Raw genomic sequence first — 12,418 nt, forward strand, 5'->3', positions numbered from 1 at the left:
ACTGATGTGGAGTTTATATATCAAATAGGTCAGTCAATATCTCCTTATGTCTTTTAGAATGAGATTTCTTCAAATTTTCTTCATTCTCTAAAAAAACACGTTATAAAATTAAAACAGTAAGCCAATTCACCAATATGTTTGTTTTCCTTCATATCAAAACTATTCCTCTAATAGAAAGGTCCACTTGCAAGTTTTTAAAGTATAAGGTCCACTTGCAAGTTTTTAGTGGTCAATCCATATTGGAATATGTTTTGCCTACATGAAAAGAAAAAAAAAGTGTATTGCATATCATCACATGCTCCACATTATTCATTATACAAATATAGCATATGTACAAGTGCACTCACAACACGTGTTGGTAACTAGGATTAGAGAAAGAGTGAGAGTGAAGTGATATGCTATGTCGATATAATGTTTTGGATAAGAACACATAAAGTGTGTTCATTTCAAAGTAGGCTCTCCACTTTGCTTGATACTAAAGTAATAAATTGATCGTGTAGGCGGACGCAAAAATATTTATCTATAGAGGCTGAAATTTCTAAATTTTATTTAAAGTATACTTTTGAATAAATTAGATCATTTGTAGGGGCTTTTACATAATAATTTTTTTAAAAAAATAATAGAAAAAGGTTACAAAAATAATATCAATGAGGGCTTAAGCCCCTCCCCCTCCTCACTTGGGTCCGCCCACCACCATGTAGATATGTGTTGTGTGTGTGTGAGTGCAAATGGTGTTGGGGGTTGGGTGGTTGACAAGACCACATGGATAATCTTGTCTATAAAATGTTACAACCAATATAAACACAAACCTACAATATCTGTATTAGGCCTAATTCAGTTCATATTAATTCTTGAACCCAAAATCACTATGTAGAACCAACTAGCATTCATGTTACTAGCAAATTAAGCATATGTGGGGACAAGTTTAATCACTCGTTTTCCACAAATCATCACATTACTACTACAAAATTTACACTCAATATGGATAGATATATGCATATAAAGCATATTCCCTAACAAGCACACACTAGATATTAAAGAATTTGAGGATGAAATGGTGAAGCAAACGAATGCCGAGTGGTTTGCTTACGAGAAAGATTGAGCGACGGATGATGTAGTCACCAGAGCTGAGAGGAGGCCTACGATGACTGCACTGTAGTAGGTGCTCGGTTCAGTTTGCATCGGGTTGTTTCTTGAATCCACGAATGACTCGTTTAGAAATGGTCCACCGACTAGTGCCCCCATCGCGGCATTGGGGTTTGGCTATTCCGACTCTAGCCATTTGAAACTGTCTTTGCAACCGGTTGTTGCATCAGTCGGGATCGAGGCTCCTCTATATGAAGGACATATTGGGGATATTTATCCCCATAGCCCACAAGAAAAGTCATTTTTAATGGGTTGTTGCCCAATACAAAATCTGCCTGAAAATATCACAAAATCTATCAGCATTAGATACATTGGCATTGCATTGGGCAACAACATGTAAATATAAGCGGAAACACTGCTTAAAGCAGGAAAAAAGTGGAATTTCACCTGAATGTATAACAATAATATGTTATGCATTCACTTTTTTCCTGCTTTAAGCAGGGTTTCCGCTTATATGTAAAATATAAGCGGAAACCCTGCTTAAAGCAGGAAAAAAGTGAATGTATAACATATTATATCAGTAGGATGAGCATTAACTAAGGGACAGAACCTGCAACGCTCCATCCCTTAATCGTCCCTTAAACCGTCTCTTAAATTACTATTCATTCAATTTCATTTTTTATTTATATTTCCAACACAATTCAATTAAAACAAACGCACTTCATTAAAATTAAAATAACATTACAGCATAAAATAAAAATACAACTTAAAATTAAAAAAAAAAACATAATTAAAATCTTAAAAAATAAAAATGACATAATTTAAAATACAATTGTATATGGACATCCTTGAATGTTTTATGTTTCACTTTCGATGTGGGACAAAATCATTCTTGGATGTCTCTATAAAAGAGAAGCAACCAAGAATGACTTTGTCCCACATCGAAAGTGGAACATAAAACATTCAAGGTTGTCTCTATAAAAGAGAAGCAACCAAGAAGGACTTTGTCCCACATCGAAAGTGAAACATAAAACATTCAAGGTTGTCTCTATAAAAGAGAAGCAAATAAGAATGACTTTGTCCCACACCGAAAGTGAAACATAAAACATTCAAGGTTGTCTCTATAAAACAGAAGCAACCAAGAATGACTTTGTCCCACATCGAAAGTTAAACGTAAAACATTCAAGGTTGTCTCTATAAAAGAGAAGCAACCAAGAATGACATTGTCCCACATCAAAAGTGGAACATATCTCAATAAAAGAGAAGCAACCAAGAATGACTTTGTCCCACATCGAAAGTGGAACATAAAACATTCAAGGTTGTCTCTATAAAAGAGAAGCAACCAAGAATGACTTTGTCCCACATCGAAAGTGGAACATAAAACATTCAAGGTTGTCTCTATAAAAGAGAAGCAACTAAGAATGAATTTCCTAAATTCGCAAGCCCATCAAATATATGCGGGCTATTACGAATTTCTTGTATTTATTTATTTGTAAAAATTATTTTTAAATATTAAACAATTTTTATAAATAAAAAGTATTTTTTAAAAAATTCGATTTAAAAAAAAATTGATTTATTGCGTCAGCGTGATGACGCCCACTCGCGGGCCGGCGAGTGGGTGTCACGCATGGCGCAGGGGCGCGCCACGTCGCCACGGCGCGTGGCGTGACAGCCCGTCCCGTGTCTCGCAGGCACAGGCGGCGGGACGGGATCGGGATGGGTGCGGGACGGGACGGCGTGTCGCAACGCGTCGAGCGAGCATTCCGTCCCTCCGCGACGGAACGCGGGACGGTGGCGCGCCGCGTAGTGGATGCCCTTATACATCCACCACCACATATATAAATGAGATGTAACTAGGTACTACAAAATATATTCCACAAATCCTTTGCAATAAATGAATATGATAATTTAATTAAAACGATGAAGAGAAAGGAAACAACAGTCATTAGAATTTTTATGTAGTTGACGATTAATTTGGGTTTGGCCCTAAACTAGACAGTAAATTAATGCCACGTGGAAGCCCATTAGTTATATCGTTGTCAATCATTGCCACATTCTTCATTTTTCAAAGGGCTAATTAGTTATTCAATTTTTCTCTCACTCAAAACCTAAATTCTTCATTTTGATACTATGATCTGAATTGAATCTCCACTGCGTCCCAATTCAGCTGTTCGCTCTCCCATTATTTTTCCGATCAGGTGAATTTTCTTCCCTCCATACCTTCTTTGCTTGTTGAATTTCCACATTTTGGTTACTGCTCGTGTCTATTTTCAGCGAAATGTCGTTTATTTTTGAATTGCAATTGATTTTTAAAGTTTAGGTGTTTGGTTTGGGAATCTATGATTGAGGGTTTATGGTTGCAACACAAATTTTGATTTCAATCGCTTTCTAAAATCCAGCATTGATATTTTTTTTTAACTTTTCATAGAGATTGAGTGGCAGTTGTCTGTGGCGAGGCTTCTGAGTTGTGTGTGATTCAACTACTTGTTTGGGTTTTTTGATGAAACAAAGTGATCATTTTAGTACACTTTTGTTCAAAGAATCCACGAATGATGTGTCCGGCGTTGTTGTGTATGGAAGTAGCAGCTGAGTTGATCAGTCATTGTTTTCCCTTCCTCATATAGATTTAGGGAACTTAGTTGAAATATTTGGTATGATAATAACTAACTATAGTGGCTTCTTCTAAAATTGGAGATTCGGCATGTTCGGAGAAAAGATAACTCATAAACAATGAAGTTTGAATTCTCTGTTTGTCCAGTTTGTTTCTCTGTTTAATAACTCTTCCTACTGGAACTTGGCATGTAGTTATGATGGTTTTAGAGTTTAGTACATGGTTTGCAGTGAATGATTTAATTATTTAACTGAACCATTGATTTCCACTAAGCAATAAAAGAAAATATTATAACTACAAGCTTCACTTTTACATTGGCATCCACTCTAAAACACATGTACAAAGTTTATACCTTGATGTAAAATATTGAGAAAACTAGTTCCAAGTTAGTTAGGTCTCATTTTGCTGGTAATAAGCAGAAATAATATTTGAAATTTTTTATGCTTTAGTTATGGAAACATTACAAGTAACTACAGTAACTAAGAAAGATAGAATATGTCTGTGAAGTGTGAATACAAACTTCCAAACATTTTTCTTTTTGTCTGACTAGCCTAACCTGCTATTTCGGCTTTGAGATTATTAAGAAAGACTGAAGAAACGGAGAGCAATATAAGCTTCCAGATTAAAACTGAGAGGCCAAAAAAGCTATGCTCTTTCTGCCTGATACCTTATCCAGTTGCATACCTGAACTTAATTTGAGCTTTTCACATAATTACATGAATTTACTCGCTAAGCATAATCTGTTTCTTTAAAGAATGATTTGTCTTCATTGCATTTAAAAAATTACCAGTGGATGAAGAAACCCAGTCTAAGGTTTATATTCTACTTAATTCGGACAGTGTGATGTGGGACACACTTGCAGAAGAGCAGAGGCAACATTTCAATCGCATATGCAAAATTTGGGGTGAGGATCTAACCAAGGTAAGCTCATCTCATAAACATTCAACTGAAAGCATATTGATAATCCTTAATGTGCTGTTCAGTAGTGTCAGTTCACAGTTTGGTTATCTTCTTTATATCATTTTCATACCTTGCTGAAAATTTTTTCTGATGCTTTGCCTGCATGATTCTTCAGATGAATGGTGAATCTAATGGGCAACAAACCAAGCAAGAACGATTGAGGACGAGATGGACACCTATACTTGATAAAGTTTTCGCAGATATAGTTGTGGAACAGATTCGACAGGGAAACAGACCAAATAATATTTTCGACAAGAAAACATGGAGACAGATCCGTGAGGAATTTAACAGGAAGACTGGTCTCAGTTTTAATAACAATCAATTAAGAAAGCATCTTGACGTTCTGCGTACACGTTATCGCAATTTGCAATCCACTTTTACACAGAATGATGCAATAATGCCAGATCCATGCTACATGGGTTTTGATCAATGGGAAGATATCGGGGTATCTCTCTTTCCTGTCACTCTTATCTGCATAAAGACAATGTTGAAGTTCTCAATTAACTCATGTTTAATGAATCCCAACATGCATTCAGGCTCAAGCAAAGATGGAACCAGCAAAGATGAAGGAATGTTCTATTTATGAGCAGCTATGCACAATATTTGCAGATTCAGGCGTAGATGGAAAATACGCCCAATCAAGCCACTACGGAAAATTGAATATGTCAGCTGGCATTGATCAGTTTGGTTCAGAAGATGCAAACCCAAGTCCTAAAACACCATCCACATCGAAATCTATGCTAGGAAATGGATCTTCACCCCAGAACATTAACAAGAGCGTGGCTGACAAAAAGAGAAAGCGTATATCCGAAGTTGGATATGTCTCAGATCAAAGTCAATGGAATCATGAGCTAAGTGATACTATGGCGGAAGCCTTCCTGGATATGATGCAGTCCTCTAGGATTCGAACAGCCACAAAGCCTCAAATTGATGAAAGATTCTCAATCACAAACTGCATAAAAGCATTGGACAAGATTGAAGGCATTGATGACAATCTTTATTATGCTGCCTTAGATCTGTTTGAGAATCCTAATTTCAGGGAGGTGTTCCTATCTCTGCAGAACGACTACCTTCGACTAACATGGTTGCAGGAAAAATGTGGTGGTTTTACTCCATTTAGCTATTGAGTTCTGGTTCGACGACGCCTCTTTTTGACAATGGGTGCAGTGTTTCTTTTGCTTGTAAAGTACACAAATCTTTTGATCCATTAGAGCAGTGTATATGAATAGAATGATACAGTACTTTATAGGGGGTTACATAAATGGTTAGTAATTTTAGTTTGCAGATAAAATCTCTCTCTGAAAAAGGCATTTCTTAGCATGCTCATTGTACTATTGTATCTTTTTGTTTATTATTTGCATTGCCCTTCTTTTTATACATGTTCAAACGGCCATGCTCATGGGCCTTATTCAAATCTCTGTGTTGAAAACTCAATTGCAGAAACACAGGCTTAAATAAAGCTTTTCTTAAAGTTGACAAAATAAATACTATGACAAATTGACAATGTTTTCTTTTCAATTGCAAATCATTGAATAATTTATAAGCTTAAAATTTATAGCCTCAAACTGAATGATAGAGATATTTCCAAAAGCATGCTGCAAGGAAATCGAATTCACAGTTTCGAATAATATAACAAAATTGTTTTACAATACTATCCTAGAAAAAGATAAAAGTTTTTTCAACCACCGTTGATTGTATAAAATTGGAGCATCTCTTCTTCTACAGGGTGAGTATCACCCACAATCACAAGGCAGTGCAAAGGGGGCCAAAGTCTATCGTCAAGAGTTGCTCCATGGAGCCTGCAGCTATCATCTGATCTTCACAACCCACCCGCACCAAACCAACACACGTTGTGTCTTTGTTGTAAGCTGAAATAAGACGAGGAAATAGTTAAACAATATAACCCCACTTTATGTCACAACTCAATAATCATTTACAGAGTATGAAATAGTACACCTCCCGGGAAATCAACTAAATTAAAATGCTTACAGCAAGCTAATGAAACAGATTACTTATTCGTCTACTCTGAAAACATGACAAGAACAAGCTAAAATACCTGAATCTGGGTGGTTCTGCGCCACCTCCAAGAGCTGTTCTATTGCTGTGTTTATAGTCATAAACCTTGGGGGCTCGTAAACCTTCTTCCCTCTGAAATTCCATACAGACAAAAAGTTACAAAACTCCAACTAGTTTTAAGTAATGATAACGTTAACATATACACAAGAACACATATCAATTACTAACCTGCATAAAGACTCGAGTGAAGGCTCTTTCACCTTTATATCTGCAAATTGCAACATACCAATCAGACTAACAGAGTTAAGTGCACAATTTAAGATATATACGCTTTTAACGCTATCTTCAAAGCATCTATTGATCTAAACAGAAAAAACTCAATTCTAGAGACATGAAATGCAAGTGTGCAAAATATCAATGTTACCTAACAGGCAAAGCGTATGCAATCAGCCCTCTTAGCGTGATGTCTTTCTCATCTCCTAACCCTAATCCTATTATGTATAACATCTCTCTTCCTCTTCTTTAGTGCAGTATTGGTGTAGGTTTGAGAGATCCCAACTCTTATGGTCTCAAATATGCCTGATTCGAAGGCGACAATAACATAAACCCTAGATAAACCCTGCTTTTTGGGATGTCAAAATTCCTCAAATTAATCGATTCATATTCCTTCTAGGCTGTCAAAATTTAATAACTCATTTCATTTGATGTCAAATATTGTCAATCAATTTAATTTCTCTTATTTAGTATTATTTTTCTTACCTAGCTATCTTATATTAACTCTATCTTAACTCACTAAATTCAGTTTTTAAAAATCCCAAAGGAAAGCATTGATTAACTTGAGACGAAAAAAAGTATATTACACATATAAACAATGTAAATATTTAGCATTCAAATTTTTTACATAGCTATATTTGGTGGAAACAAGCATTCCAATAGATAGACGTCTCCAAACCGAACCGGCCCGGATGAACCGGCCCGGAACCGTCGCCGGCGGTTCCGAACCGGAACCGGAACCGTCACCGGCGGTTCGAACCGGCACCGGAACCGCCGGGCCGGTTCCGGTTCCTCATTTTATGCAAACCGTAACCGGCGGGTCGGCGGTTTCCGACACAATTTCAGGCCTACTCCCTAGCCTTTTCACAATTTCAAGGTTAAACCGGCGGTTTCGGGCCTAAACCGGCGGTTCCGGGCCTAAACCGGCGGTTTCCCACCGCAATTTTCAAAATTTGAAAATTCAAACGGTCCGTAAACCGCCGGTTCCACCGAAAACCGGCGGTTTCGGCGGCGAACCGGCGGTTTCGGCGTTATTTTTCAAAATTTGATTTTTTTTTTTAAATTTTTAATCACAATTTTCCCCTATAAATACCCCTTCCTCTTCCATTTCTACTCACCCCATTCTTGTGTTAATAAGAATTTCTCTCTCAATCTCAATTTCTCTATTCTCCATCCTCATTCTCTCAAGTTGTGTACGTTGTTTGCGCTCATAATTTACTCACGTTGTTCTTGTTCACGTTATCATATAGTCATATTCACATAAACACTACTATCTATTCTCTACTTCCAATTTCCATAATATCATGTCTTCATCTCGTCGTGGTGGTGATCGGGGCAAAGGCATTGCTCAAGATCAAAGTGACTCTCGGCGTCGTCGTGCCCCTTCTAGAGCACAAGTTGCGGAGGAGGTGGGAAGGCGAGCCGCTCTTCGATTACAAGTAAGTTCTAAACTTCTAAATTAAATGTTTTACTATGTTAATATGTTATAATAAGTTTTAATATGTTAGTAGTTTTTTAATATGTTTTATTATGTTATATGATATAAGTTTTAATATGTTAGTAAGTTTTAATATGTTTTAATATGTTATATGATAAGTCTTTAATTTGAGAGCACCATTTGGTATACTTGCTCGTAAAAAGATTATGTGCGGACTACCGCCTTTTCTTATATCCTTGTGCAAGATGGCCTATTGTGGAATGTCTCAGCGTGGTCCTTCCTTTGATTTATATGTTAGTATGTTTTAATATGTTATATGATAAGTCTTTAATTTGAGAGCACCATTTGGTATACTTGCTCGGAAAAAGATTATGTGCGGACTACCGCCTTTTCTTATATGCTTGTGCAAGATGGCCTATTGTGGAATGCCTCAGCGTGGTCCTTCCTTTGATTTATATGTTAGTATGTTTTAATAGTATGTTTTAGTACGTTTTAATATGTTAATATGTTTTAATATGTTTTAATATGTTTTAGTAAGTTTTATATGTTTTAATATGTTTTAGTAAGTTTTAATATGTTAGTATGTTTTAATATGTTATAATATGTTAGTAAGTTTTAATATGTTAGTATGTTTTAATATGTTATAATATGTTAGTAAGTTTTAATATGTTAGTATGTTTTAGTATGTTTTAATATGTTAGTATGTTTTAATATGTTTTAATATGTTAGTATGTTTTAATATGTTAGTATTATATGTTGAGCTCAAGTCCTTTTCCTTTATTTCTTTTTTCTCCCCTTTATTTCGAATATGTAATTTTGTAAATTGTAATGAAGACTTTAAGTCTTTTGTAATTTATAATTTTGAAGTTGTAATTTCTAATTTTTATGTTGTAATTTGTAAATTTTAACTTGTAATTTGTAATTTTAAAGTTGTAATTTGTAATTTTGAAGTTGTAATTTGTATCAATAAAATTACATTTGTACATCGCTTCATTCTAATGTTATTTACGCAAGTTTTTTTACATTTTAAACTTGAATTACAATTTACAAAATGCAAAAAAAAAAAAAAAACGGATATACCGCCGAACCGGCCCGGAACCGGGTAACAACCGACGGTTAGGCCGGTTCAAGTGAACCGGCGGTTCACGGTTCATAAACCGGAACCGTGCGGTCTTCGACGGGCCGGTTCCGGTTCCAACAAATCTTGAACCGGAACCGCCGGTTCCGAACCGTGAACCGGCGGTTCACGAACCGTGGTGACGTCTACCAATAGATATCCTAAATGGAGTATACTTCATAGCCCAACCACAAACTCCTCCTGCCACGTCGTCAGCACTAAAAACTCCTTCTGCCACATCATCAGAACAAGCAACTGGACAAGCAATAGCCCAGCCATAGCCTAGCCACAATAAACAAAATTATAAAAAATAAATAATTAACAATCACAACCAAGAATGTCTATATAAAATAGAAACAACCAAGAATGTTTTATGTTTCACTTTCGATGTGAGACAAAATCATTCAAGGATGTCTATATAAAATAGAAACAACCAAGAATGAGTTTGTCTCACATCGAAAGTGAGACATAAAACATTCAAGGATGTCTCTATAAAAGAGAAACAATCAAGAATGATTTTGTCCTCTATAAAAGAGAAACAACCAAGAATGATTTTGTCCCATATTGAAAGTGAAACATAAAACATTCAAGGTTGTCTCTATAAAAGAGAAACAACCAAGAATGATTTTGTCTCACATCGAAAGTGAAATATAAAACATTCAAGGTTTTCTCTATAAAAGAGAAACAACCAAGAATGAGTTTGTCCCACATCGAAAGTGAAACATAAAACATTCAAGGATGTCTCTATAAAAGAGAAACAACCAAGAATGAGTTTGTCCCACATCGAAAGTGGAACATAAAACATTCAAGGATGTCTCTATAAAAGAGAAACAACCAAGAATGAGTTTGTCCCACATCGAAAGTGGAACATAAAACATTCACGGATGTCTCTACAAAAGAGAAACAACCAAGAATGAGTTTCATAAAAAAACATTAAATAAAAAAAATTAAAATTTCCGCTCGCCGATCAGGAGCCTGCAATAGCGGACAGCCGATCGGCGAGCGCTCGCCGTTTTTCTCGCCGATTAGGCACTCTCCGGCTGCAATAGTTCGGCGAGCGGACCGGCGAGCGCCAAAAATCGGCGCGCCGGTGCGCTCGCCGCTATTGGAGATGCTCTAACCACAAGAATATCATATTAAAGGATCAATCGAAAACAAACTCCAATTTATCAGGCCCAGTAACGTTATGCCCAATTACTACTAGGCCTTATCCAAGTTGGTTTCCCTTACCATCAAATTAGATGGTATTCACCTTTTTTTTACGTAAACTATATTATTAATTCCTAATGTATTACTGTAGCTTCTGCGTTAGAAAATAAATACTAGAATAAGTAATTTATAAGTCTGTCCCTATAATCCACCTTAATTAGTTATAAACATCACCCATTTCCATTGAAATACATTATTTATTTGATAGCATCCAACTTAATTCAATATTTAACATTGTATTGGTTGATACTATTATGAAAGTTTGACTTAAATATATTTGCTAGTTATTGACAGTAGTTGACAACCTGCTCAAGATTAGCTTGGACCCTAGTGACATTGACTTATTTAATTTGATAAATAAATTAGTCTTAATTAGCACCAACAATTAGGAAAAAACATTTCTGCTTCGACTAGACTCTTCCATATGTATATGTATATGTATATGTATATGTATATGTATATGTATATGTATATGTATATGTATATGTATATGTATATGTATAGTCCAATTTCAAATGAACACTATATATAATGCACATGGGCATATATGTCCCCACCAACACCAAGTGAGGCAAATTTGGGAATTTTGGTATAGATTGGCAATGGGCATGGGTATGAATGTGACATTCCAACAAACCATTTTATGATGAAGCCATGTTGGGAGAGTGACCACATTTGCTATTATGGCCATCAAGAATTGCTTCTAAATTATTTTTTACTTTAACTTTTTAAGTAAGGTAGGATCCAGTGCTTTTGGGGAATTGAAGACATTTCATATCCCTTTTTCCCTTAGAGTGTCCACTATGGCATGGACGCGGCTATAGCCGCGTCCACGGCGGGCGGCGGGCGGGTTATAGTGGAGGGCGCGGGCGGACGGCGAAATCGGGGCGGTAGGGGGGCGGACGCGGGATAGCCGCGTTCGGGGCGAGCCCGCGGCTGGGGTGAATGGAGGAAGAATGGGTGGGGCGATGGCCGCGGCGCCCTATAGTGTGGAAACGGGGCGGATGCGGGCGCCGCGGCGGTGGGGCGGCTGTGTGAGAAGGGGAGGCGGCGCGGCGGGCGGATGCGGCGCCATAGTGGACACCCTTAAAGTACACCCTAATGTTTCACATTTATGGGTGAGTTTTGGGGAGAAAATCATGATCTAAAAATCAATTTATATTTATAAATTTTGATTAATGAATGGTTATGATTCAATATTTTCATGTGGAATACTGCTTCCATGAATGTGCAAACGTGAGTTTTAATGATTATTTATATTTTTTTGTGTTCATAATAATGCTCTCTTTTATGATTATAATGCGTAATATTTTTTTATTAACAGTGAACATTTTGCCTCCTAACATTAATGGGCAATAGCTAAACAACCAAAACTGTACTTACATTGGATAAGATGTATGGTCTTAATCAAAACGGGAATAATCATTAGTTATCAAGATTAAATTAAATAGTCTGTATAATTATTTTAGAAATTGGTTATTTACATTTTGTTCAGTGTATACTTGGTTGTTCAGGGCCTGGCTGTACCTCCATAATGCCTTTAAAGCCTATACGCGATGGATAGACTCTGTTAATCATGGCATATTTGCTTATTGAGTAAAAATGGCAAAAACTCGGCTCGGGGAAATATAGCTCAGTTGGTAGAGCTCCGCTCTTGCAATTGGGTCGTTGCGATTACGGGTTGGATGTCTAATTGTCCAGGCAGTAA

At 36.5% G+C, this 12,418-nt stretch overlaps 1 protein-coding gene across 2 annotated transcripts; it reads left to right on the plus strand.

Annotated features, from left to right (window-relative positions):
* Window positions 1-3,164: 3,164 nt before the first annotated feature.
* Window positions 3,165-6,032, plus strand: LOC121757063 (L10-interacting MYB domain-containing protein-like). Of its 2 annotated transcripts, none has more exons than XM_042152541.1 (4): window positions 3,165-3,284; window positions 4,537-4,618; window positions 4,773-5,102; window positions 5,194-6,032. In XM_042152541.1, the coding sequence occupies exons 2-4, from the start codon at window positions 4,541-4,543 to the stop codon at window positions 5,782-5,784; spliced, it is 999 nt and encodes a 332-aa protein (XP_042008475.1). In that variant the 5' UTR covers window positions 3,165-3,284; window positions 4,537-4,540; the 3' UTR covers window positions 5,785-6,032. The 2 variants fall into 2 exon arrangements, with proteins under 2 accessions (XP_042008475.1, XP_042008476.1); XM_042152542.1 differs by having other exon boundaries at window positions 3,171-3,284; window positions 4,488-4,618.
* Window positions 6,033-12,418: the final 6,386 nt, after the last annotated feature.

The sequence above is a fragment of the Salvia splendens genome, chromosome 12 (assembly GCF_004379255.2).
Source record: "Salvia splendens isolate huo1 chromosome 12, SspV2, whole genome shotgun sequence".
In the NCBI taxonomy this organism is placed as follows: Eukaryota; Viridiplantae; Streptophyta; class Magnoliopsida; order Lamiales; family Lamiaceae; genus Salvia; species Salvia splendens.

Coding starts and splice junctions, on each gene's coding strand:
- LOC121757063 (XM_042152541.1), top strand. CDS start 4,541: ATGTGGGACACACTTGCAGAAGAGCAGAGGCAACATTTCAATCGCATA. Junction 4,619..4,772: donor GGGGTGAGGATCTAACCAAG/GTAAGCTCATCT, acceptor ATGATTCTTCAG/ATGAATGGTGAATCTAATGG. Junction 5,103..5,193: donor ATCAATGGGAAGATATCGGG/GTATCTCTCTTT, acceptor ACATGCATTCAG/GCTCAAGCAAAGATGGAACC.